This window comes from Tachysurus fulvidraco, chromosome 7 (genome assembly GCF_022655615.1).
Source record: "Tachysurus fulvidraco isolate hzauxx_2018 chromosome 7, HZAU_PFXX_2.0, whole genome shotgun sequence".
Classification (NCBI taxonomy): domain Eukaryota; kingdom Metazoa; phylum Chordata; class Actinopteri; order Siluriformes; family Bagridae; genus Tachysurus; species Tachysurus fulvidraco.
Genome location: NC_062524.1, coordinates 5,496,549 through 5,523,171, shown reverse-complemented (window position 1 = coordinate 5,523,171; position 26,623 = coordinate 5,496,549). Strand labels below are relative to the sequence as shown.

Here is a 26,623-nt window from a genome sequence, read left to right as displayed (position 1 = left end):
ATATACTAAGTAAAAAACATGTTACTGACCTGTAAATCAACAACAACAACAATAATAATAATAATAATAAATAATAATAATTTGTGCTGCACGATTAATCATATCGCAATCGCGATATCAAGCCTGTGCGATTATATGACGCAAAATGCTGCGATTTTGTGAAATAAACAAATAATAAATATATGCAGGTGTGGACATGACAACCCATTCTCTCTGAAAGCTGTTTGCCTATTTCATACACTACACCGCTATCCGGTAATAATAAAAAAAAAGACCAGTGAGTTTCAGTTTAGGCAGTGGCACGTGTGGCGCGTATGGTCATGTGACATTTTCCGGTGTGCAGCGCGGAACGGGTGAAGATGGATGCCGAGCAGACGGACACAGAAAAAATGCTACCTCTGTTATATGTAGTGTTAATTTCGTCAGACCAGACGAGACGAAATATGTTCGTCAACAACCTTTTTTTTCATGACTAAGACGAGACGATGACAAGACTGCACCACTGTCCAAAAACGCTGACTAAGACTAAATTAACATGCATTATTGTTGACGAAAAAAGACAAAATGTTTTGTATAAAATAAAAACTAAGATAAAATCTCTCTTCATTTTCGTCTACAATTGTCTCTGCTTTTTCATCAGCTGTTACGCCTTTAAAATATTCAGAACGAGTTCGCGGCTTCGTGCTCGTTACAGGTCTCATACGCCTGTGGCTGCAACACGAAACTGCTGAACAATTGTATTGCTTCCGCTAAAGAAAATAGTGCGCTCCGTCTCTTCGGTTAGAATCCTGGGTGTCCATGGCAACGCTCTGTTTTTCATGGCAACGGTGTGTTATAGTTAGCAGCGGTCTGTTAGTAAGGAAAAAATAGTGTGTGCGTAGAAAAAATTCGTCCACACGCCGCTCAAAAAAAAATAAAAAAATCCTGAGCGCAAGTCCACCGTCTAGGCAGCTTTTTGTGTTAAATGATATCCTGCCGCTGCGCAGGCGCTTTTATTGTACATGACAGCTTATGTCCCGATGACCGGTCTTTGCATTACGATTAAAAGCAGTATCAATAAAGTAAAAAATGTGATGTGCAGTCAAGTTCGAATGTATGTACTGTTCGAAACATTTTCCCTTAATCATGCAGCCCTAATAATAATAATAAACATTAAAACAATACATTTATGATTTTGCTCCAGTGCAAGTAATAATGCAAGCCATTATTCTTATTGCCATCCTCTATGTGTGTTCTATAATAGGTGCTTAATGTCATTTAAATGCAAAGACTCAGTTATAATTATGTCCACATATTTATAGTCATGTTTGTATTATAAGAAGAACAAATCTCTAATAGCACTTTGGTGTTATTCTCTACACAGCTGCAGGCTATACACCCAATCATAAATTAAAAACAACTTTGTAGCCAAGATAGCATATATGATTGCACACTACCCCATGGTTGATTTATTCATTTGGTGCAGCACTGTGTGGCACCATTGACCTCATCCCTCCTCTAAATTTGCTTGGGTGCTCATTCTGTATCCTATTATACCATTGATTTCCTCATCTCCTCTCTCTGGATTACTCATTAGGGATAAATAAGAATTTAAATGTAAAACTTATTTATATTCAGATTTTTTAAATATATTTCTTTAAAGCTGGCTTGTGACAATATCCATTATTAAAAATGCTACACAAATAAAATTGAACATGACGAGTTGACACCCCACTTCGCCCATTTTTACTGAATGTATTTCTGGTCGCAGATCATCAATGGCTCACTTATCTGCTTCTATGCTTCTCAGCAGTGAGACTCCAGCCAGAAGTCAGTAGCCCCTAAAGCAGGGGTGTCAAACTCAAATTCACAATGGGCCAAAATATAAAACCAAGATAAAGTCACGGGCCAAACTGAATATTCTTTGAAAAATTAACTGCAACTGATTTGCTTGAACACAGGATTTGGAAGAACCAGAGCTTGATATTACAAACACATAAGAAATTAAATTTGAAATAAGAGACACATCAGTGGTGTTCATTTCTTATTTAAATAAATAAAATAAATTATGCCCCTCACTGTATCATTTTAAGTTCCTTTTTGAAGTGGATCTTTTTCAAAACCAACAACAACAAAACCAAAAATAATAATTTCATTCAATGAAAATCCAACTTTTCGACTATTAACAGTTCATGCCTTGGAGTAGAAAACGTGCATAAAGAAAACATATATTCAAACTTAGTTTGCTACACTCTGATTTACTCTGCACATTGATTCTTGCCTTCTATCTGGGCACACGATGTCGCAAACTTTGACCATAAACTTTTTGTCAAACTCTCCCTCATGGCAGATTTTGCCATCTCTGCTGCCACAATAAAGCTTTACAGCCTTTACAGCAGCTTCACTTTATGATTTTGCTTTCATGAACATAGTCTGCCAGGAAACCAGACTTTTTTTCATCTCCTCCGCCTTCTGGAGCTTCTGCTTTACGTCCAGGTCCTTATACTTCTCATAATGTTTCGTTTCATAGTGTCTTCTTATGTTATATTCTTTCGTTACAGACACGTTAGCTCCATTAGCACACAAGACAAACAGATCTGTATTCATGAACAGATAATCTGCCTCCCTCCTGTCTTGAAAGCTCCTATTGTCCATCTTTCGTTTGGCCATTTTTGTGGAGGGTGGAATTAACTTGCCCGATGTGACTAACATGGTTGTTAACGACTGTCAACAGAGAATGAGGGGCGCTTGCTGTTCGTGACTACACGTCAATACAGTGGCAAGGCATTCTGGGATTTGTAGTATTAGCGAGCATGCGGCTAGCCAGCTGTAATGCACATTTGATATGATCTTGCGGGCCAAATATAATTACAGATATAATTGCCTGAGTTTGACACCCCTGCCCTAAAGGCCTAGATAATTCCACATACTGTAAGATGGATTCACCTATAACCAGAGCTATAACAGGTTTATTAGCAGGTACTTCACTGAGCACAACAAACCTGTTAGACATGTAGAGTGGAAAGGAGTGGTCCTCCCATGGGCGATCTTAGCGATTTGGCTTTGTGATTATGCCACCAAGTGGTCACCCATTTGCCAAGCTGTAAGTGCTCTACTAGTTGTGTACTACAGTAGCCAGACTTTCCTCTTCAGAGGCTACACTGTTCTTGCTCTTACTAACTTACTAACTAGTGTTTGAATCTTCTCCATCAGAGAACTAATATGAAGGCAGACAGTCATATGAAGCCATTTCTAATGATAGAAGAAGAATAATGTCAAAATATTCTGTAATCAACACACTGAAAGCTCAGTATTTGCCATGTTGTACATACATTACTTGTAGCTTTCTAGTCGTGATATTATGCAGATTGCCATAAAAGTCCAAAAACCTCGACTTTAACATGTTGGGTTAAATACTAGACAGAAGAAAGGGTCTCTGTGAAAAAATAAATCTGCTTATGAGAACATGAGAATAATGGATGGTGGAGCAAATGCTGCTGTTTTACTGTTATTGTTACTTTTAAGTTTACTGTAATTTCATATTGCTTGTTCATGCATGAAATGTTTATCTTTGGTTTACTTAATCTTAAACTTAATAAGTTTACTTAAACTGCAGTTGACTCTTTTTCCGCTATACTTTATGCATACTCTAATGTTTACTTTGTAAATTTAAAGCAGCCAGGTGCAACACATTCAGGCTAATTACATGAATTACCTGCAAATGCATTATGTAGCAACTGGTGCCAGCTTAGTTTTGCCTCATAGGAAGCTTGTGGCAGTACAGAAGCAGTGAATTTAGTAACTTCTAGATCTTCTTTTAGCATCCTCCACCAAGCATTTCCTGTACTTGTCAGGATCCATTCCGGACTTTGGCCATGTGCGTTTGTTTGTTCTGTGTCACGTGTCTGCCCCTCCCTTACTCCCCGCCTCCGCGCACCTGTTCCTGATGTCTAATTGTTATGTGTACTTAGCCGGGCTTTCTCTTTAGTCATGTCTTGTGTAATATCTGTTTTTGTCTCTGTCCTTGTTTTGGATGTCTGTGTCACTGTTTTGTGTGTTTTATTTATTAAACCAGTTTATTTTAGCTATCCTACATTTGGGATATCCTACCATAAGATAGCATCAGCCTGGACCGACTCTATGGGAGTATTTTTCCCCGCGGAGGACGCCGCCTCACTTCCTGACTGCAGGGGGTGTTGCAGGCCCATATGAGTTTGCCCCATGGATATTTTTGTTTACTTTTTGCTCCGTGGCGAAGGATTTTTCCCGCCTTCACTCCCGTTCTGATTTTGAGACATGGGTCTGACCGCTGGTTTTCGAGACATGGGTCTGTTGGGGGTCGGCCGCTTGGCCCTTCTGCTTGGCGGTGGATGTCGCTTGGCCCTACTGCTCGGCTGTGGACATTGCTCGGCCCTTCTGCTCGGCTGTGGACGTCGCTCGTCCCTTCTGCTCGGCTGTGGACGTCGCTTGGCCCTTCTGCACGGCTGTGGACATTGCTAGGCCCTTCGGCTCAGCTGTGGACGTTGCTCGGCTGTGGACATCACTCTGCCCTTCTGCGTGGCTGTGTACATTGCTCAGCCCTTCTGCTCGGATGTGCACATCGCTCTGCCCTTCTGCTCGGATGTGGACGTCGCTTGACCCTTCTGTTTGGTTGTGGATGTTGCTCGGCCCTTCTGCTTGGCTGTGGATGTCCCTCGGCCCTTCTGCCTGGCTGTGGACGTCGCACGGCCCTCTCTGGCTGTGCTGCCGTGTGCCTTGCTCCCACACCTGCCTCGCCGTGTGCCTTGCTCCCCTCACCTGCCTCGCCGTGTGCCTTGCTCCCCCCACCTGCCTCACCGGGTGCCTTGCTCTTACCTCCTGGATCTCGTCGGGATCATGGTCCCCTTGGATATGGTTTGAGACTAGATTGACACTTCGGGAACCGCGCCTCGAGGTGGGTACTGTCAGGGTCCAGCTCAGACTTTGGCCATGAGCATTTGTTTATGTTCGATGTTCACGTGTCTGTCCCGCCCTTGTCTCTTCCTCCCCGCCTCTGCACACCTGTTCCGCATGTGTTAATTGTCTTGTCTATTGGATGATGACTATTGTCATGATGGTTGATGGCTGATGGTTGATCATATTGGATGATGTCTATTGTCATGTCTATTGGATGATGACAAGATGGGGCCACAGATGGCAGCCTTGGCATGACTCTCTCTAGTACTTTCTTTCTGTGTTTGGTTACCCTACCATGATAACTTACACTAGAGAAGAACTGCTTAACATTGGGCAGTTCACTCCAGACAACTTTTCACCAGTTTTCACAAACCCAAATAGTTTTTTTGAAATCTTAGTTGGAGGAGCAGCTGCGCTCTATGGGACATGGAGGAGATGCTGGCAAGAGAATCGCACCGGTGCGCTAGTGAAGCTGCGAGAGAGGGGATTTAGAACTGCGCACCCATCGATTCACCTGGTGAACCTTCGCTCACTGCCGAACAAAATGGACAAACTGTTTCTTCTCAACGGAACAAACAAGGACTTTTCACGCTCCGCTGTTCTCTGTTTTCTCCGCTGCTCTCTGCTTCTACTTTTACTGAAACTTGGCTCAGTCACTCAATCCCAGACAGTGGATTACTTCTCTCGGGCTTCCACTTCGGATTACGTAACGGAGCTTTCAGGTAAAATGAAAGGCGGTGGAACCTGATTCTACATTAACAAACGTTGGTGTACAGATGTCACAGTGCTGAATAAATACTGCAGCCCAAACTTGGAATCAATGTTCATTAACTGTAAATCGTTTTATTCACTGTGGGAATTCTCCTCATTCATACTGACCAGAGTTTACATCCCACCGCAGAACAACGTGAGTGATGCACTGCAAAACCTGGCAAACCAAATATCTGGCTTGGAGCAAAATAATCCGGATTCTCTTTTTATTATTCTTGGAGACTTTAACAGGGCAAAACTAACACTTGAACTTCCAAAATACAGACAGCATATAAATTGTCCCACAAGGGAGAAAAATACACTGGATCATTACTACACAATTCTTAAGGACGCATATCGCTCTGTACCCAGGGAAGCCTTGGGGAACTCTGATCACGGCTTGGTTCATCTTATTCCAACATACAGGCAAAAACTAAAATCTACTAAGCCTGTAGTAAAAACAGTGAAGAGATGGACCAGTGAGGCAAAGCAGGAACTACAAGACTGTTTTGACTGCGCTGATTGGAGTATCTCTGAGGCTGTAACTGACAGCCTGGATGAACTGACTGACACTGTGACATCTTACATCAGTTTTTGTGAAGATGTGTGTGTGCCAACCAAAACCTTCTGCAAATACAGTAACAACAAGCCATGGTTTACCGCCAAACTGAAAAAAATTCGACAAGCCAAGAAAGATGCCTACAGAGGGGAGGACAAAGCTTAGTATAAGCAGGCCAGGAACCTACTGAAAAAGGAGATCAGAATAGCCAAAAAAAGCTACTCTGAACAGCTGAAAAGCAGGCTTTCAGATAACAACCCTGCATCAGTGTGGAAAGGCCTGCAAGACATCACAAACTACAAGAGTCGCCCCATCTCACACAAAGACCTGGCTGACGACCTCAACGCCTTCTACTGCAGGTTTGAGGACAACATCTTCACACCTCCCATCCAACCCAGCACACTGACATCACACCTCTGGGAACACCATTAACAACTCCTCCCAGCAATCAAGTTGCACTCACGATTTGTGAAGAGGACGTGAATCGACTCTTTCAGAGACAGAAGACAAGGAAAGCTCCCGGCCCAATCGGGGTCTCCCCCTCCTGTCTCAAAGCATGTGCTGATCAACTGGCTCCTATCTTCACCCATATCTTCAACAGATCTCTGGAGCTGTGTGAAGTCCCCTCCTGCTTCAAACTCTCTTCAATCATCCCGGCCCCCAAGAAATCCTCCATCACTGGACTAAATGACTACAGACCTGTCACTCTGACATCTGTTGTCATGAAGACCTTTGAACAGCTGGTATTGGCCCACCTAAAGACTGAAACAGAACAGATGCTGGGTCCCCTACAGCTTGCCTACCGTGCAAAAAGATCAGTGACACAGTCAACATTGGACTGCACTACATTCTGCAACACCTGGACTGCCCAGGGAAATACGCCCGGATTCTGTTTGTTGACTTCAGTTTGTCTTTTAATACTATAATTCCGGAAATTCTCCACTCCAAACTCCTAAGGCTCACTATACCCCCTTCCATCTGTCAGTGGTTCACTAGCTTCCTGACAGACAGGAAACAACAGGTGAGACCTCCAGTATTGTGGGGAAGTCGTGGCCTAATGGTTAGAGAGTCTGACTCCTAACCCTAAGGTCACGACTGAGGTGCGACCCTTGAGCAAGGCACCAAACCCCAACTCCCCAACTGCTCCCCGGGCGCCGCAGCATAAATGGCTGCCCACTGCTCCGGGTGTGTGTTTACGGTGTGTGTGTTCACAGTGTGTGTTCACTGCTGTGTGTGCACTTTGGATGGGTTTAATGCAGAAAACAAATTCTGAGTATGGGTCACCATACTTAGCAGTATGTCACGTCACGTCACGTCACTTCACAGTATTCGGTGTATACTCTGGCGCTCCACAGGGATGTGTCCTCTCCCCACTTCTATTCTTCCTCTACACTAATGACTGCACCTCAAGTGACCAAAAAGTGTTAAACTCCTGAAACTTGCAGATGATACTACGCTCATCGGTCTCAACCAAGATGGTGAGGAGTCTGCATACCGGCAGGAGGTGAAGTGGCTGGTGCTATGGTGCCGTCAGAACAGTCTGGAGCTAATCACCCTCAAAACTGTGGAGATGACAGTGGACTTTAGGAAAGATCCCTCAACACTACTCCCCCCCACACAATATCCAACAGCCCGGTGTCAGCTGTGAAGACTTTCAAGTTTCTGTGCACTACCATTTCCCAAGACCTGAAATGGGAGTGCAACATAAACTCTATCATCAAGAAGGCCCAGCAAGGATGTACTTTCTATGTCAATTAAGGAAGTATGGTCTGCTACAGGAGCTGTTGATGCTGTTCTACACAGCAGTCATTGAATCTGTCCTGTGCACATCTATCACCATCTGGTTTGGTGCAGCAATAAAACAGGACAGAAACAGACTGCAACACACAGTAAAAACAGCAGAAAAAATAATTTGCGCCCCCCTGCCCACTCTCCAGGACTTGTATCTTGAATCACTACTGACCCTTCAAAAAGCAAAAAGCATAATATTGGACAATATTGTTATTTGCACTCCCACACTTTATGTACATAACTGATCATTCATATTCTATATTCATAATTAATAATCATTCTGTCTATATTGTATCTCATCGTCTGCATTGTCTTGTACAGTATAGTGTTTGTATAGTATAATGTTATTGATATCTGTACTTTTGAGAGTCACAAACAGCTGGAACCAAATTCCTTGTGTGTGTCAACACACTTGGCCAGTAAACCTGATTCTGATATTTAGCCGTGCCATGCTGCCATAGACAAGGAATACTTTTCATCTCTAGTCATTTCTTGTGTCATGTCTGGTGCTGTCTGTGTTCCTGTTGTGTGTATTTTATTTATTAACCCTTATATTTTCCTCCTATGCAAATTAGGAGCGTAACAGGAAAACTTGACCTTGTCTGTTGTAACTGCTTATAAAAAATGAACTATATATATGATAGCCATTTTTTTTCTCACCTTTTTAGTCTAACTTGTTTTCAACATAACATATTTTGCAAAAAAAAAATTTATATTCGGTATAATAAACCTTATTTATGTACAAAAATGTCTCATTTTTAGTAAAAAAAAATCTGAAATTTTTAATTATTTTCACTATAGAGGCACAAAAGTTGATGCACAATAACAGGCTGGTATATTTCAAAGCCAGGAGATTGTTTTGAAACCATTATGACCATTTTTAATGTCAGCAAATAATAAAGCCTGTTTTTTTTTTAGGTCAAATTGACTTGAATGCTTATAAATAAAAAATTATACAATTATCACCATTTTGTGTGATCAGCCTTACATTTTGCACTTCTAATGTCTATTTTGCCCACCAGATTGTTGGTAGAAGAAGAGAAGATATTGCCCCCAGCTGGACAAATGCATATAATAAGTGTGAAATATTTACAAACGATTTTTTTTTTGGAGACCTAATGAAATGCAATGCCCAATTTGTGTGTGTGTGTGTGTGTGTGTGTGTGTAGCTTGTCGGTAGAGAATATATTGCCCCCAGCTGGACAAATGCATATAACAAGTGTGAAATATTTACAAATGAATTTTTTTTGGAGGCCTAATGAAATGCAATGCCCCATTTGGGTGTGTGCGCGAAGCTTGTCGGTAGAGATGATATTGCCCCCAGCTGGACAAATGCATATTACAAGTGCAAAATATTTACAAATGAGTAGCTTTTGTTTTTTCTGGAGGCCCAAAGAATTGCAATTCCCAATGCTTGTGTGTGTGTGTGTGTGTGTGTGTGTGTGTGTGTGTGTGTGTGTTAGGGGTGTATCCGGTATTCGTATCTGTATTTGTATTTGTTGAGGGGGGAAAAGTATTTGTATTTGTATTCAAAATAGGCATAAAAATCCATTTTTTTGTGTTAACCTTCTAATTTACGTTATAGTGCAAGTATTCTTTAATTATATTCATTCATAATCAATATTGGTTGATGTTTTTGAACATGTAACAAGGAACGTCATTGAAAAGAAAATAACATAACAGCCATTACCTCATCCATGGTTAAACCAACAACTAATAAAATACCATTGTGAACATTATGAATCCCACAACCACCCGTCCTTGTTGGAGGACGCTGAACAGACAGAATAAAAACAAATAATACTTCAAAGAACTGTTCTTCTTCTGAAAGAACTTCTTTCTAATGCACAGAATTCCAAGAACTAAAACCCTGACTGGGAGATCTGGCAGAACAAAAGTTGTATTCTATATAATACTAAAAGATACAGCCCTGCTATTGTCAACTGTCTGCCAAAAAATAGACAAAAAGTTTTTTTTAATGTTTTATGTTTTTAATTCTTTTTTATTTATTTTTTTTTTTTATGTTTTTAAAGGTGCCCTTCCACACAAAACCGTGGATTTGTTTTTATATGTGTTAGGTCCATGTGTGTTTGTGTTGTGTCGGGAATGTGAAAATGAACTGTTACCTCCCCGGTCAGTTCTAGCCACTTAAAAGAAATAAGCAGAGAAATCAGGTAAGTTAGAAAAGCTGCTCAGAGTGACGTAGAAATGATCGAGCTCATTACTATTCATGAGCTCTCCCACTTGAGACCACGCCCACAGAATTCGTGTAGCTCAGTGAGTTTCCTATACAGCAAGGATGGCTGAACGTCAAATATACCCAAGAAGCCATTCTGCCGCAATTCCAGGTGATTGTAAACAAAGTTCCTCTAGCCTAGGCTACTTATTGCGCTGGGTGAATGAATAGTCATGCTCTCATATCCTAGCGGTTAGCCAATCGGAGCCAAGCAGCATAGCTCATTGAATATTAATGAGAACTGGCGCAAATCGAGCTGAGTCTTCCTGTAGGCTTTCTATACCACACTAGAATGGCTTGAAAAAAGGTAAACAAAAAATGTTACAGAGTCCATGGTAAACGTCAGACATTACCACAAAAGTAATGAAATACGTGTGGCAGGGCATCTTTAATTTTTTTTTTAATTTATTTATTTTTTTTTATCTTTTATGTTAACGATAACTTAACCATATTTCACTTGGAAGAACACATCATCTGCCAACATACTCTCAGTAAAATTTCTCCATGTTGTATTTTGTGAACACAAGCTCCTCCACATGTGAGGGGAGCAGACTGGAGCGATGTGGGCCACATGAGCCAGGGCTGGCTGTGGCTGCATCATTTTTGACCAGAAGGTCACTGCAGGATCTGAGGTCAGTGATTCAGTGCTGTCCTCAGCTAAGTAGCTCTCAACTATCTTGAGGGACGTCATAGCACCAGATGAGGCAGATTTGGCTTTTGGTTTAGCAAGATCGTGCATTGCCCCCAAAAGAGGCTTTTTTTTGCCCACTGGTCTCACTATCAACTGAGGATGAACCGGCAGCTTCAGGTACCCCAGAAACATCATCCGCTTGGGGTTCTGCATCCACTTCTGCAGCCACATGAGGAGTTTCAACTAAGTTAATGAGTGACAGGAAGCTATGCTAAGGTTAACTAGCCTATAGCCTACATCTTGCTGTCTGAAAAAGACAGAGTAACTTAAACGTACCATATAACTCCCAAAAGTGCATACAATTCGACACGACTACACAAGCATTGTTTTAACCTTTTTAACCGAATGTTAACATTACTCTGTCAACAGCCTATTGTCTAAATTACCGAGCTAACAGAGCTTCGGAAACAGAGCGAACATGAGAGCACCCGACTGCAGGCATCAATAATGCAGCGTAATGGAATAATCTCCCGATCAAACTCCGCTTCCCGAAAGTTATATACCGCCTTCGGAACCCAGTTAAAGTACATGTACAAAAATCTATTCAACAAAAATAATGATGCAGTGAAGTCTTTCCTTGCTCATCCAAGCCTTCTCTGTTGCTGTGTGGAGCAGCCTGTGTCAGTCACCTCTACATAACCCCCCCCCCCCCTTACTCCTGAATGTCACTCACTCGCTCACTCACTCACTCACTCACTCACTCACTCATGTGGGCAAGCTCACTAATGAGGTCACGTAGTTGCTGCATAACATTGTCAGGACCAGCATTGGCAGGGGTGGAAGAATTTGGCTCACTCGATTCATTATTCAGGGTCGGGTCAGTCACGGATTCATAGAACAAGATATGTGGTTTGCTGACTACAGGCTTGGATACCCCAAACAACCCACGCCCCATGCCAATTTGTGGCGTCACTAAATCTTCACTCAATCCCCCTTTGGCCATGATGTAAATTTCAAGTAATAGAGAAAAGTTCACAAAAGAGAAACTTAAGCTACTTCACAATTACTGTATTCTTAAACAGACAAGGGAAAAACAAAAACTGAGAACGCGTGATGTGAATCAATAGTTTAGTTACTCAGTTCAGTTCATGTCCAAACAGCGCCACTAAAACATCAACGATGAAGATCCTTCATCGGTCGGTTGCAGAAGCGTTGTGTTCTTGTGTTGTCGAACCCCAGCAATCGGCTACAGCAGATCTGGTACATCCGGGTCACGGCACCAAATTATGTAACGTGTCTGGACCGGTCACTCTCACACACACAAGGACCACATGACCACTCAATGAAACTCAGCTCTTTTTACTGTAAGAAAAGAAATAAAAGTTGAGACATGGGGCGTCAGCTTCTCCTTCACCGGTACACACAACCGAATATTGAAGGGAGAAGCGAGAAGGACATGCGTCATCGGCCTCATACAGAAGACGGACTGAGGCGACCACATGGCGCACACGAGGAAGCCCCACCGAAGTGTCCCACCAATAACATGCCCTCCCAAACAAATTCCGAAGGAATAAAAATTATATCCTATGAACAATAATTAAAGACAACATTTTGTGGAGTTCACTAAGCCATTCTTTTGTAAAGAAAAAGTAGGGAAAAAAAAGAAAAAAAGAATACAGGAAATGAGTTCTCTTTTTACACCAGTTACGCTCACACTAATTACTTCTTATTGTGGATCTTCCTGGGAACAACAGATTTGACAGTAACAAGTCTTTGTTTGTTCTTATGTAAAGGGTAAAACATCTTAACAGCAGAACGGGGGCATAGAAGCCTTTATTATCACCACATATACATTATACAGCACAGTGGAATTCTTTTATCTTCACATACCCCAACTGAGGAGGTTGGGGTCAGAGTGCAGGGTTAGCTATGATACAGCGCCCGTGGAGCAGGGAGGGGTGAGACCCTTGCTCAAGGGCCCAGCAGTGGCAGCTTGTGCTGGGCCTTGAACCCCGATCCTCTGATCAACAACCCAGAGCCTTTACCAGTTGAGCCACCACTATAAATTATTACTCAGTGTTCTTGATAATATACTTTTATACTTTCAGTAATTTGAAGACTGGAAAAATACTAAAATTTGTTATTTGGTGTACATTAGCAGACAGCATTGGGGCCTTGCTCATCTCCCAGCTTATATGGTCTCGTACATCAACCCTCACTTTTTGATAAGTAGCCTAGAACCACCACTAGCATTACTTTGCATGCTTTTCCATGTTGGCTTACTACATAGGTTTTGGATGGCCTCTACTCTACACTGCCTGGTCTTTAGACCAGTATGTCTAATTTATGAATGTTTAATTTATGAATGCTATTTTTAAACAGAAAAATAAATCTGACGCTCATTTGTCTATGATAAATACACTTGTTTTACAGTTAAATTAGTTTCATTGTTATGCATCATGTCCACTGAGGAAAATCACATTTCAGTGGTATATATAAATAATAGACAGTTATTATTGTTTTGTACATATGTTCTTATGTATTGTACATGTGTTTTTCCCTTATATTCCCAGGGTCAGAGCTGCGGATTGTTCTGTTGGGGAAAAGTCTCTCACATACCAGCAGTTTGGGAAACCTCATCCTGGGCAATTCTGTGTTTGAGACTGAAGACTCTCCACATTTAGTAAAGCAGTGTAAGAGTGTCAGTAGACAGGTAGAGGGAAGAAATATCACCATCATCAATGCACCTCATCTGTTTGACCCAAAGCTCTCTCAGGAGGAACTGAGTCAGAAAATAAGAGACTGTGTTTTACATGAACATGGGCCTCATGTATTTTTACTTGCGGTGCAGCCTCATGACTTTACAGAAGAGGACAGAATCCAACTGAGACGCATACTGAACAACTGTAGTGATGACGCGTTAAAATACTCCATTGTGATAACAGTAGACGGTAAGATGAAATACTTTTAGACATTTTAGGTTTGGAGTGAAACAGAGCAATCTTAAACCTGATCACATGCCTAAAATAGAGGGACAGAAAAGATTTGAGTGTTATTAAAGACAAACTCAAGACAAATGAAGTGAATGTAAAACAAAATTTTATTTCAAAAAACAAAACAAAAAAACCTGTGTTTACACCTTGTGAAAGTTTTGGCACCCAAGGCCAAATTACATAACTTTATTATTGACCTGAAACTAAATGTAACAAAATTGTGGTGGCAAACTATATAAAGAATAAGTTAATTTTATGCAAATCATTTAATAATAGATTAATTTGCATACTGTCTAAAAATTTGTTCTGATTTGTGAAAAATCAGAACGCAGTTAACTTCATTAGTTCCTAACCCTAACCCCAGTTCATTAAGCTACACCGGACAGAGGCCGGCACTGCTGGAGGTGATCAAACCCTGATTTGATGGACATTTGAATTGAGATACACATTTTTGTCTGAGTAACAAAGAAAAATTCCATACAAAGTTGTTCAACTATGCTTGAGATGATTGGAGATAGGATTTAGAACAACTAATAGACTTCATGTAGTCTGATGTGATCATGTTGCACAATTTAAATGTTTGTGGAAAAATTTGGTGTCAGCACCAGTGATGTAATGTAACGGAGTACAAATACTTCGTTACTGTACTTAAGTAGAAATTTAACATATCTGTACTTTACTTCGCTATTTAAATTTATGTCAACTTTCACTTTTACTCCACTACATTTCCGAGATAAAATGTATACTTTTACTCTGCTATATTTCCACTAAGCATCTTCGTTACTCGTTACTACAAAATAAAATCAGAAGAAATGTGACTGCAATAAGGGAGGTTTGGCGAATCACTGCTCCTAGATTGCATTACACACGTCCGCACGCTCTACGGAGAAGCACAGGTACGCGCAGTGTGCACGCGCAGTCAGAGCTAGAGGCATTTATCTATAACGTTAATCGGCAGAAAGCCGCACAGATGGCAACCAAAAGCAGTAAAATTTCACTATACTATTACCAGAATTGATAGCACAAACAAAATATTAATGCAAACAATCCATTCAATACTAAATAAAAATAACATTTATTGATTTGGTCTTTGTGAATATTTGTTTATTAATGACTGCATTCATTGGACACACTGTTTGTAGAGAATGCACACATACATGAACTGATTTGATTCAAGACTGGCATCATTACTTCACGCATAAAATTTTGGTGTCCACTTTTGCCATTTTAAATAATACCATAACTTTTGGCTTACTATGTAGTCATATAATACATAATATAAAACTTTTCTTGTTTTAAATTCTCACTGAGGGCTAAAACCCCTAAAGATGAAGCCCCAGAACCGCCCCTGCTCTTATGCCTACCGAAAATCACTGAAATTTTACTTTTACTTCAAATACTTAAGTACATTAAATATCAGGAAACTACTTTTGATACTTAAGTACAGTAAATATCAGATACTTTAAGACTTTTACTTGAGTAATACTCTAAAAGGCAACTTTCACTTCTACCAAAGTCTTTTTCTAGTATGATACTTGTACTTTTATTCAAGTATTACTTTCTAATACTTTATACAACACTGGTCAGCACCATATGATCCAAAAAATAGTGTTGTATTTTGTAATGTTTCCCTAATGTTTCCTCTATTTTGTGCCCTATATGATCCTACAATAGCCTGTGTTCTCTTGTCTGTGATACGAAACAGATAAAGTTGTGAATATCACTGTTCACAAAATATTAAAGGAGATTTAAATTAAGAAAAAATACAATGTCTTTATCACGGCAACATCACTATACAAGAACTTGGTATCTCTGTTGCTGTTCACTAAAGAACAAATGTGTGATTTATGTGTAGTGTGTGTAGTTTATAGAATTTTATTTCAAATGTATAATAAACAATGAATGCTTGGTTACAACTAAGGAACTTCTGTCTAGCGTTGACTATGTGCAGATAAAACAGCAAAGACTAAACAGATTCAAAGGTTATTACAATTACAATTTGCATTACTACTTCAGTGTTGGTCTCAAGCCCGGATTAATAGAGATGGTTCTGTCAGGAAGGGTATCTGGGGTAAAACATGCCAAACTTAAATTCCATATCGCATGTAGGAATTCCATATCGGATCGGTTACTGCTGGACCACTTTTGGTTGAGGAAGGAGAGTAGGGAGAAGGGTTCATAAAGGAACGAAAGGTAAGAAGAGGAAAGGCAGGAGTATAGGTCTGAGAATAGGGACTCTTAACATTGGTACAATGACAGGGAAAGGAAGAGAGCTGGTGGACATGATGGAGAGAAGGAAGGTAAGATATACTGTGTGTGCAGGAGACTAGGTGGAAGGGGAGCAAAGTACATAGTATTGAAGGGGCATACAAACTTTTATTATGGTGTGGATAGGAAAATAAATGGGGTAGGAGTGATCCTGAAGGTTGAGTTTGTGAGGAATGTTTTGTGAAAAGAGTGTCAGACACAGTCATCAGTTTGAAGTTAGAAATTGAAGGGGTGATGGTGAATTTCAACAGTGGTTATGCTCCACAAGTAGGCTGTGAGTTAGAAGTGAAAGAGAGATTCTGGAGTGAGATAGATGAGGTGATAGAGAGTATTCCCAGATGGGAGAGAGCAGTTATTGAGCAGACTTTAATGGGCATGTTGGTGAGGTTGAACAGAGGTGATGGGCAGTTTTGGTGTCAAGGAAAGTAACCTAGAAAGACCGATGGTGGAGGACTTTGTTAACTTGTTTCCAGAAGAGAGAGAAACATAGCTGTACATATAAGAGTGGAGGTAGGAGTATGCAGGTAGAATACATTCTATGTAGACGAGGCCTAGCTGAGAGAGATTAGTGACTGCAAGGTGGTGTAGGAGAGAGTGCAGCCAGGCAGAATTGGATGGTGATGTGTAAGATGTCTTGGTCAGGAAGAAGAGGAGATTAAAAATAGAAAAGAAGACCAAGTAGTGGAAGTTGAAAAAGGAAGAATGTTGTGAGGAATTCAGACAGAAGCTGAGACAGGCTTTGGGTGGTCAGGAAGAGCTTCCAGATGACTGGGAAACTACAGCAGAAGTGATCAGGGAGACAGGTAGGAGGGTGCTAGGTGTGTCATCTGGAAAAAGAAAAGAAGATAAGGAAACATGGTGGTGGATCAAGGAAGTACAGGACAGCATTCAGAGGAAGAGGCTAGCTAAAATGAAGTGGGACATAGAAAGGACAGAAGAAAATAGACAAGATTACAATGGATGAAGAGAAATGTGGCAAAGGCCAAGCGGAAAGCATACCATGAGTTGTATGTCAGGATAGACATGAAGGAAGATGAGAAGGACTTGTTCAGAATAATGAGACAAAGAGATAGGGATGGGAAGGATGTGCAACAGATAAGGGTGATTAAATATAAACACAGAAAGGTGCCAATAGGTGAGGAGATGGAAGGACTATTTTGAGGAGTTGATATATGAGGAAAATGAGAGGGGAAGAGGTGAATATTGTAGAGTAGGGAATAGCAAAGATTAGAAAGGAGGTGAGGGCAAATCAAGAGTGAAAAGACTGTTGGTTCAGATGGCATACCTGTGGAGGTTGTGTCTAGGAGAGAAAGCACAAGTGTGAAAGTTTATAGGAGAGAAAGCAGTGGAGGTTCTATCTAATTTTTTAACAGGATTTTAGAGAGTGAGAAGATGAGAGTGAGAAGTAATGGAGTAGTGCCAATATTTAAGAACAAGGGTGATGTGCAGAGTTGTAGCAACTACAGAGGTATGAAGTTGATGAGCCACACACAGAAGCTATGGGAAAGAGTAGTGGAAGCTAGACTAAGAAAGGAAGTGGATATTTGTGAGTAGCAGTATGGCTTCATGCCCAGAAAAAGAAATTCTTGCTCTGAGAATGTTAATGAAGAAGTACAGTGATGGTCAGAAGGAGCTGCACTGTGTCTCTGTGGATTTAGAGAAAGTGTATGACAGGGTGAGGAGAGAGGAGCTATGGTACAGTATGAAGATGTCAGGAGTGGCAGGGAAATATGTCAGAGTAGTTCAGGATATGTACAAGAGGAGTATGACAGCAGTGTTTTACATTTCTTTAGAATATTCCTATTTTTTGTGACTAACAACCTGAAAATGTAATGGCTCCACAAATAAGTGATGCCAGCATAAAATCTACATGTATTGTCTTCTAAATGCTCTGTTAAAATTTTATTCACAGACTTTGTCACATGCCAGAAACAAGACCCAACAGAAGAGAGACAGGTAAGAAGATTCTTGTGCACTCTTGGAATGACATCATCATTCCAGGGTTGTGTTGAATGAAAATGTATCAGTGTTTTTTTTTTAATCAGAAAACTTTATTAATCCCCGGGGGGGGGGGGGGGGGGGGGGGGGGGGGGAATTTCATTTGTTACCACAGTTCCAAGTCACCAACATAAGAATACACTAAGAGACTTATATATACAGTAGATATGTTGTTGTACTGAAGAATTGTAAAGTCTGATGGACTTCGGCAGGACGGTTTTCCTGTGTCACTCTGTGGAGCACCTTGGTTAGACGAGTCTGCGACCAAACGTATTCCTGTATCTGTCCAGGACATCATGGAGTGTGTGGAAAATGTTGTCTGAGATGGCCAGCAGCTTAGACAACATCCTTCTTTCTGACACTACAGCCAGAGAGTATAGCTCCACTCCTACAACATCACCAGCCTTACGAATGAGTTTGTTCATTCAGTTGGCATCAGCTACATTCAGATCACTGCCTCAGCATGCAACAGCAAACAACAAAGATATGGCTACCACAGACTCCTTCAGCATTATGCTGCAGATGTTGAAGGACCTCAGTCTCCTCAGAAAATAGAGACGGGTCTGGAACTTCTTGTAGAAAGCTTCAGAGTTCTTAGTCCAGTCCATTATTATTAATGTGAACTCCCAGGTATTTGGAATCCTCCACCATGTCCACAGAGACCTTGTGGAAGGAAACCCTCCTTTAGTCACATTGAGCTGTAGATGGTTCCCCTCACACCATACAGCAAAGTTATCCACTGTAATCCTGTACTCAGTCTCCTCACCACCGCTGATGCAACCAACTATAGCTGGAGAAGGGAGACTGTACCGTTCACACCTGACCATGTCAGAAGTTATGATGATATAAATAATTTCAAATTAAAGATAAATTAATTTACTAATTTAATAAGTCTCTAATAGGTGTACTTGCAAAAGTATAATTTCAAAATCCTGGGTTAGGGTTAGGTTTGCTATGGTGATGGACAGGGCAACAGATGAAGTCAGACAGGAATCTCTGTGGACAATGATGTTTGCGGATGACACTGATGTGTGAGAGTAGACAGCAGGTGGAGGAACACCTGGAAAAGTGGAGGTCTGCTCTTGAAAAAAGAGGAATGAATCAGTCATAGTCATAGTAAGACAGAATATGTGTTTTAACAAGAGGGAAGGAAGTAGAACAGTGAGGTTACAGGGGCCTGAGGTCAAGAGGATGCAGGAATTTAAGTATTTGGTGTCAACCGTCTGACAGAGAGTGTGGAAAAGAGGTGAAGAGGCAAGTGCAGGTGGGCTGGAGTGAGTGGCAGGAGTGTTGTGTGACCGAAGAGTGTCAGAAAAAAAAACACAGGAAAGGTGTACAAGACAGTATTGAGTCCAGCTATGGTGTAATTTTTAGAGACTGTAGCAGTGAGGAATAGACAGGAGTCAGACAGGAGGTAGCAAAGATGATGTTGAGGTTCTCTTTAGGAGTGACGAGGATGGACAGGATTAGGAACAAGCACATCAGAGGGACAGCTCAGGTTGGCTGTTTTTGGGGACAAGGTCAGAGAGGCTAGATTGAGATGGTGAAAGGAGGGAGATGGTTATATTGGAAGAAGGATTTTGGATATGGAGCTGCCAGGTCAAGAGGAAGGCCAAAGAGGATATATCTGGATGTCTGTCCGTTTGAGAGTATAGGATGCCACGGATAGTGGTAGGTGGAAACAGATGATTCGCTGTGGCGGCCCCTAATGGGAAAAGCCAAGAAGATTTTCTCCACACTAGAAGTGTCCGCTCATCTTTTGCTGGTCCAATTGTCCAGTTTTAGTAATTACTGTCTTGCACTTTATGTAGTCCTGTGTAGGTCTGTGTTGCTTCATTTAGTTGTTGTTTTATGTTGCACCATGATTCAGGAGGAATGTTAATTCATTTCACTGTGTGCTATATCGGAGGTATTTGGTTGAAATGACAATAATGCCACTTGACCTGGCTTGAGAGAGATCTTTAATTTCACATTGTGTAAGAGGATAATGTGACAATTAAAAATGTGTAAAATTCCCTTGTCCACAATAAGGAAGATGACTGGGAAGTCAACACTTATCCAAAAGTGGTTGATCTTATTGATATCCCTATCTGAAATAAAGTCTCCTCGTAATCCACTGCAATCCATCATCACTATCCCGTGAGGAGTAGAAAGAGAGAAAGATGTTGAAGTTATCAGATTTCTTGCTGAGTGTGAAGAGACTAACCATCATATAGGTGTTTGTGGCTTTGTTAAGCCTGTTCTGCTCCTGATGGATATGGAACCAACCACCAGAAGGTCAGCGAAAGAACTGAGTGAAGAGGCTTAGGAGAGCAGCATTTAGCTCTGAATGAGGAGTAAGGAGATGTATTGGGCTAGTAACACCTAACCAAATGGCTAGATGCAGTGGTCGCAGGATGACAGGCAGCAGAGCAGTATATAAATTCTGCTTTTTGCTCCTTACAGCAGTGGTGGGATGTGACTAAAACACAAATCAATGTTTATTTTTTTTGTGAACAGTACAATCTCAGCCTCACAAAAGACATTGCTGAACTGACTGTCTGTCAGACTTAGAACCTAGAGTTGTAGCAGATTTCATTTCTGATAAATGAGTGTAATAAGGAGTCAGAAGAATCCATATGCACAGTAGAGAACACAGCTTTAATGAGAAAAACCAGAGCAATCAATCCAAATTGGCAGGCAAAATCGTAAATGGGAAACATGGTCCAAAAGTTTAAAACCAAAACAATAGCAGAGGCAGAGCAAACAAACTAACAAGGACAAGGCTAACAACATGGTCCAAACTGATTAAACAGAACAATGGTCATACAAGGTAGAAAGAAAATGAGATATACAAACGGCTTGGTATGCAACAAGGTTGGCAATACTTTGGCGAGCCCGGAAGTTGAAACCTAAACTGACCTCCGTAGCCTCAAAGGTTTGTATTCCTTCAAGGGCTCCCTCTGGGGGTATGGCAAGGGGGTTCTTACACTGAGGGAGAACTTTCTAACATGCTTATACTTGATTATATATATTTTTTCAAGCAAGAAGGAATAATTATATTATTATATCCTTCTTAAAACAATAAAAAAGATTCCTTAAATTTGAATAAATTAGTTACAACTTTTCAGTTAAATATTCGTCCTTCATGTTATAAACTGAAACATACTGGTTAGATGTTGGTTTGTCTTCTTACTGAATTTGATTTACAGCTTCCAAGATACGCATGTGGAAAAGAAAACGTTGTTAATCTATGTGAGAGGAAATCAGCTCACTGGCTAATTGCTTTTGTCTTAACTCCAACATCTAATATATTCTTTAGACAGCTCTGTCACAACTGTATATTTATTGTTGCTTAGTAATTGGAAGTGATGGATGAAATGTTGACTCATTTAACAATTATTTATAACCAGAATGTTACATTTTATTTTACAGAAAACAATAACTGGGGATAAATTAGCAGAAGATTTATCAACTTGTGAAGAACAGAAAAAGCTTGAAATGACAAAACCAGAGCAACTGATGATCAGAATGAAGCTTAATGAAAATTACAAAGAAAAAATGAAAACATCAGATGTTCTTCAAATAACTATATTACAGGAGGAGCCTTGTAGAGAGGAGAACTTAGTGGAAACATTTCTACAAAGAATGCTAATGATGGACTACAGAGCAAGGTACATTACAACTAAAGAAGACTCCAGCAGATCTGAACACACTTACTTAAACACCGGAGATAAAGAAGACAACGATGACTTTGCTGATTTTTTTTTGACAAAGACAGAATCTTTGGACAGTGAAACCCATAAATATTCTATTCACCCAATGGATGTCCAGATGGCCGTGTTCCACTGCTCTGATCATTTTCTAAAGCAGCTAATAGTGACGAAACTAGATCAGTGTCAGTACGCTCTGCCTCTGCTGGTGCCCAATCCCTTCACCAGAGAGATTGAGTTTCCTCTCTGGACTTTTCGCCAAATCAGAAAGAGTTGGAGGAGTCACTCTGCTGCGGTCAGTGAAAACCAGGCCATGTCTGAAGCTCAAACTGCAATGGTGGCTTTCTTCAGGCTCGGCTCTGTTTCTTCATCCAAGTCTCAGCTGATGAACAGCTTGATCAATGATAAACATCACACATTCTTCCACAGACACTGTCCAGGAAGCATCAAGAACCGGCTCCTGATGGATGGAATGGTGGAGATCGCTTGGTTCTGTCCATCAGGGAAGGAAACTGATTATTTCCCTGACTGTGTGGCGTTCTGTAATCTCCATGGTGATGCAGAAGCTAATAAAGAGCAAATGAAAATCCTGATTGAAATGTCCTCAGTGAATGTTGTACTTTTCTCTAATCCTGAAAAAGCAGAATATAAGGAGATAATACAGAAGCTCCTCAGAGACTCCAAACCACTGATCTGTCTACTTTCTGAGGACGAATCATGTGCTACTAGATCTAAGAGTGGAAATTACAGAATTGGTCTTAAAGACAGAAATCAGTCAGATGTAGCCAAGAATCTCAGAACAACCATCAAAGAGTGTCTTTCAAAGTCACCATCAATTTTTAGAACTGAAGATCTGAACAAACATGAAGTGATTACAAAAGATGAAGATGACATTGAATGCAAGATAGGGAAAAAAGCTGCAGAGATGCTCATGAGCCAGTTAAAGGGATATAAAGGTTCTAAATTAAAGGAAACATTTCTGCCCTGTCAGGGGAAGTTATGGCACGACTGGTGTGAGATGAACAAAGACCTGCATCGACTTCATGGGAACAACTTAGAAATGCAGAAGTCTGAAAAACAAGAAAAAATGAAGAAAACACGTGAAGATCAGCATAATTACAGACTCTCTGGTCTTATGGAACATTTCACCTCCTCGCTGCAAGATCTAGGAGAAAATGAAAGATTATTCTTTTTAAAATGGGTTGGGATTCTCCTGGACAAACACACCTCAGGTGATCTTTCAGAACTTCATGACAAGTACAATGAAAAGTGGAAGGCAGTTTTAGACCTAAAGAAGAAACATGACAAATCAGATCAAATGAAGCTGGAACAAAATGAGCTTGAGAAAATTTCAGAAAAACTGAATGCAGCAACTTTTGGTTTGGAACACATCCTCAGAGAGATGGGACAAATATACGAGGCTTTTATTTCTGTAAAACAATCCAATGAACAATATAAAGAAAAAAACTTCACCTCTCTCCCTAAGCTTGCAGCAGAAGTCCTGAAATCTGGTCATCCACTAGAGCTGATGGATGGAGATGCTGCTCATGTTCCTCTGATCTGGGTTTCAGCAGTTCTAGATGAACTTGTGAAGATACTGGGGGATCAGAGGGTGTTTGTGCTGTCAGTTATGGGGATTCAGAGCTCTGGGAAATCCACCATGCTGAATGCCATGTTTGGTCTCCAGTTTGCTGTCAGTGCTGGAAGGTGCACCAGAGGAGCCTTCATGCAGCTGGTCAAAGTGTCAGAGGAGATGAAGGAAGTGCTGAAGTTTGACTACATTATAGTTGTAGATACTGAAGGACTTCGAGCGCTTGAGCTTGCAGGGAAATCCACTCGTCATCATGACAATGAACTCGCCACATTTGTTGTTGGTCTCGGAAACCTGACCTTGATCAACATCTTTGGAGAGAACCCTGCTGAGATGCAGGACATCCTTCAGATTGTTGTTCAGGCCTTTCTGAGGATGAAGAAGGTCAGACTGAATCCCAGATGCATGTTTGTCCATCAGAATGTTGGAGACATCACTGCTGGAGAGAAAAACATGGAAGGAAGGAGACGCTTACAGGAAAAACTGGATGAAATGACCAAGCTAGCTGCTAAAGAAGAAGACTGTGAAGCTGATTGTTTCAGTGATGTTATTGAATTCAATGTACAAGATGATGTGTATTATTTTGCACAGCTCTGGGAGGGCAGTCCACCAATGGCACCACCAAACCCATCATACAGCAGAAATGTCCAGGATCTAAAGAAAGACATTTTCAAAAAAGCTACTCCGTCTACTGGTATCACTCTCTCACAGTTTAAATCACGAATTAGTGACCTTTGGAATGCATTACTCAATGAGAACTTTGTGTTTAGCTTCAAAAACACACTGGAGATAACAGTGTACAGAAAACTGGAGAATGAGTTTGGAAAATGGACCTGGACCCTCAGAAGTGCAATGTTAACAATTGAAGAAAATCTTTATAACAGAATTGAAAATGAAATACTAGAAGAAATTAAAGAACAGGATCTTTATTCTTCCATGAAAAAGACCAAAGAGGAAGTGGACAACTCAATGAAGAGTTTCTTTGAAGAGGACAAAGACAAAGACATTTTAATTCAGTGGAGAGTGAGATGTGAAATGAAAATCAGAGAACTTTATGAAGACCTTGTCAGAAACACCAAACAAACTGTGAATGAAGTTATACAACAGCAACATGCACGAGAGACTTTTGAACTACAAAGCACACAAAAAGAATACAACACCAAACTGTTCAATCTGAGCAAAGACCTCGCTCTGAAACTGAAAAGTGAAATTACAGATGAACAAGTTCTTGAAAAAGAATTTGACAAATTGTGGGACAAATGGGTCACTGAGATGACACAAGACACACCTGTAGAGAGAACTGTTAATTTTTGGGAAGATGCTGTAAAGATTTTGTCTGTGGGTAATGACCAAGCTTCTGTGTATAAACAAATGTCTCTGTCAGACTACAGACATATAGACAAACTGCCAGATTATTCACCTTACATTGCAAATCTCAAAAGACAGAAGGTTACTCATTACATCCCTGGCATGAATAAACTCTCTTATGAAGAGAATCACTTAGTAAGAACTCTGGTTATAGATGTGATCAAAGAAACCGATGGAATAATCAAGAAGACATGCATCAAAATCACAAGACTCGGGTACAAAGACGGCTATATACAGGAAATAACAGACCATGTCAAGAAGAGAGTTGAACACCACCACGGTGAGAACCAGAGAATTAAGCTCAAAAAGGAGTTCACTCTGGATCTCTGCCTTCATGTGAGTGGACTTATGAATTGTAGCTTTGCTGAGCACCATAAACAATTCAGGGACGCAAATGATCCAAGAGTTTATCTGTCCAAGAAGAAACCTCAGTATTACAGCGTCTTTAGAAACTACTGCAAAGGAGCAACAACAACAAAAGTGTTTGGTGAACTGATCTGCAGTAACCTGAGAGAATCCATCCTGCAAGCAGTTTACAATAAATCTGCCATTGATTTGGCAACAGAGATCAGATCCAACATGCCAGAGTTTAATGGCAACAGAACAAAGCTTGAGAAACACATCTTGAAAAGTCTTGCAGAAAAAGAGGACTTTAACAAGTACACTGATTACATTCATAATCCCGAAAATCACTTCAAAAATTTCATTACAGAGAAGGTTAATGAGTACATTTCTGAGAACAACACAGTTCTGAACATTTTTAAAGGAAATCTAAAAGAGAAAGTGGAGACTGTAAGAAATGCTGTTCACATTGCAACTGAAGAGGTTAAGAACAGCTGTGGTGATGCAGACATGTGGCTGAGAAGTTTCACCAGTTTACTAACAGCTAAACTGAGCTTAAAAGAAATAACCTTCACTGATCACAAAGAAATTACAGACTTGGATTTTCTACAGCAGCTTGTTAGTTATGGTCTCACTGACATGATGTCAGAGCTAGACAAAAGCTTTAAAGATGTAAAAGACATCAAAATTGAGAAGTTCAGGAAGAAGCCAGATGAGATTCTGATTGAACATCTCTGTAAATGCTGCTGGGCTCAGTGTCCATTCTGTAAAGCCATCTGCACCCACACAGTAGAGAATCATGATGGAGATCACAGTGTCCCCTTCCACAGGGTAGATGGTATGAATGGGTGCTATTACATTAGAACAACTAATCTCAGCTCTACTTTCTGCACAACAAATGTGCAAAGTAATGGAGGTTTCTACCCACATGGTAGTGATGGTGTGTGTATTCCTTTCAAATCATACAGAACAGCAGGAGGAGTCTATGCAACCTGGAGCATCACCCCAGACAATTCACAGCTCGCATACTGGAAATGGTTTGTGTGCAGATTCCAGAAAGACCTGGAAGAGTACTATGGTAAAACATTTCAGGGTGATGGTGAGATCCCCAAAGAGTGGAGAGACTTCACTAAAGAACAAGCTATTGAGAGTTTGGATCATTATATCTGATGAAAGACAACTCTTCTAAACAAACCCCAGAATAAACAGCAACTTAATTATGAACCAGTTATATTACCTGTATTAGTAACAGAAATAACAAAAAATATAATCAATAAACATTTATTAGATTCTATTCTATTAGAACGATCACTATTTACACGCACACTGTTTTACCTTTATGCACTGTATACACACAGTCATTTTTTTCTTTCTTACCATTTAAAAATGAATAAAGTTATCAGTAGAAATATTAATCCTACAATGTGCTTTATAATCAGATTTTTTTGTTCATGTTTCAAGCATAATAAAGAATATTCAATCATATTTTA

The 26,623-nt window shown here is 40.5% G+C and overlaps 1 protein-coding gene across 1 annotated transcript in view; it reads left to right on the top strand.

Moving 5' to 3' along the window:
* The window catches only part of LOC113634713 (interferon-induced very large GTPase 1-like), a 27,086-nt gene extending 463 nt beyond the window's left edge, over window positions 1-26,623 (top strand). The window contains exons 2-4 of the mRNA XM_047816632.1: window positions 13,455-13,832; window positions 18,055-18,098; window positions 21,555-26,623. Of these exons, the coding sequence (XP_047672588.1) occupies window positions 13,455-13,832; window positions 18,055-18,098; window positions 21,555-26,303 (5,171 nt within the window). The 3' untranslated portion in view covers window positions 26,304-26,623. The remainder of the gene's footprint in view (window positions 1-13,454; window positions 13,833-18,054; window positions 18,099-21,554) is intronic.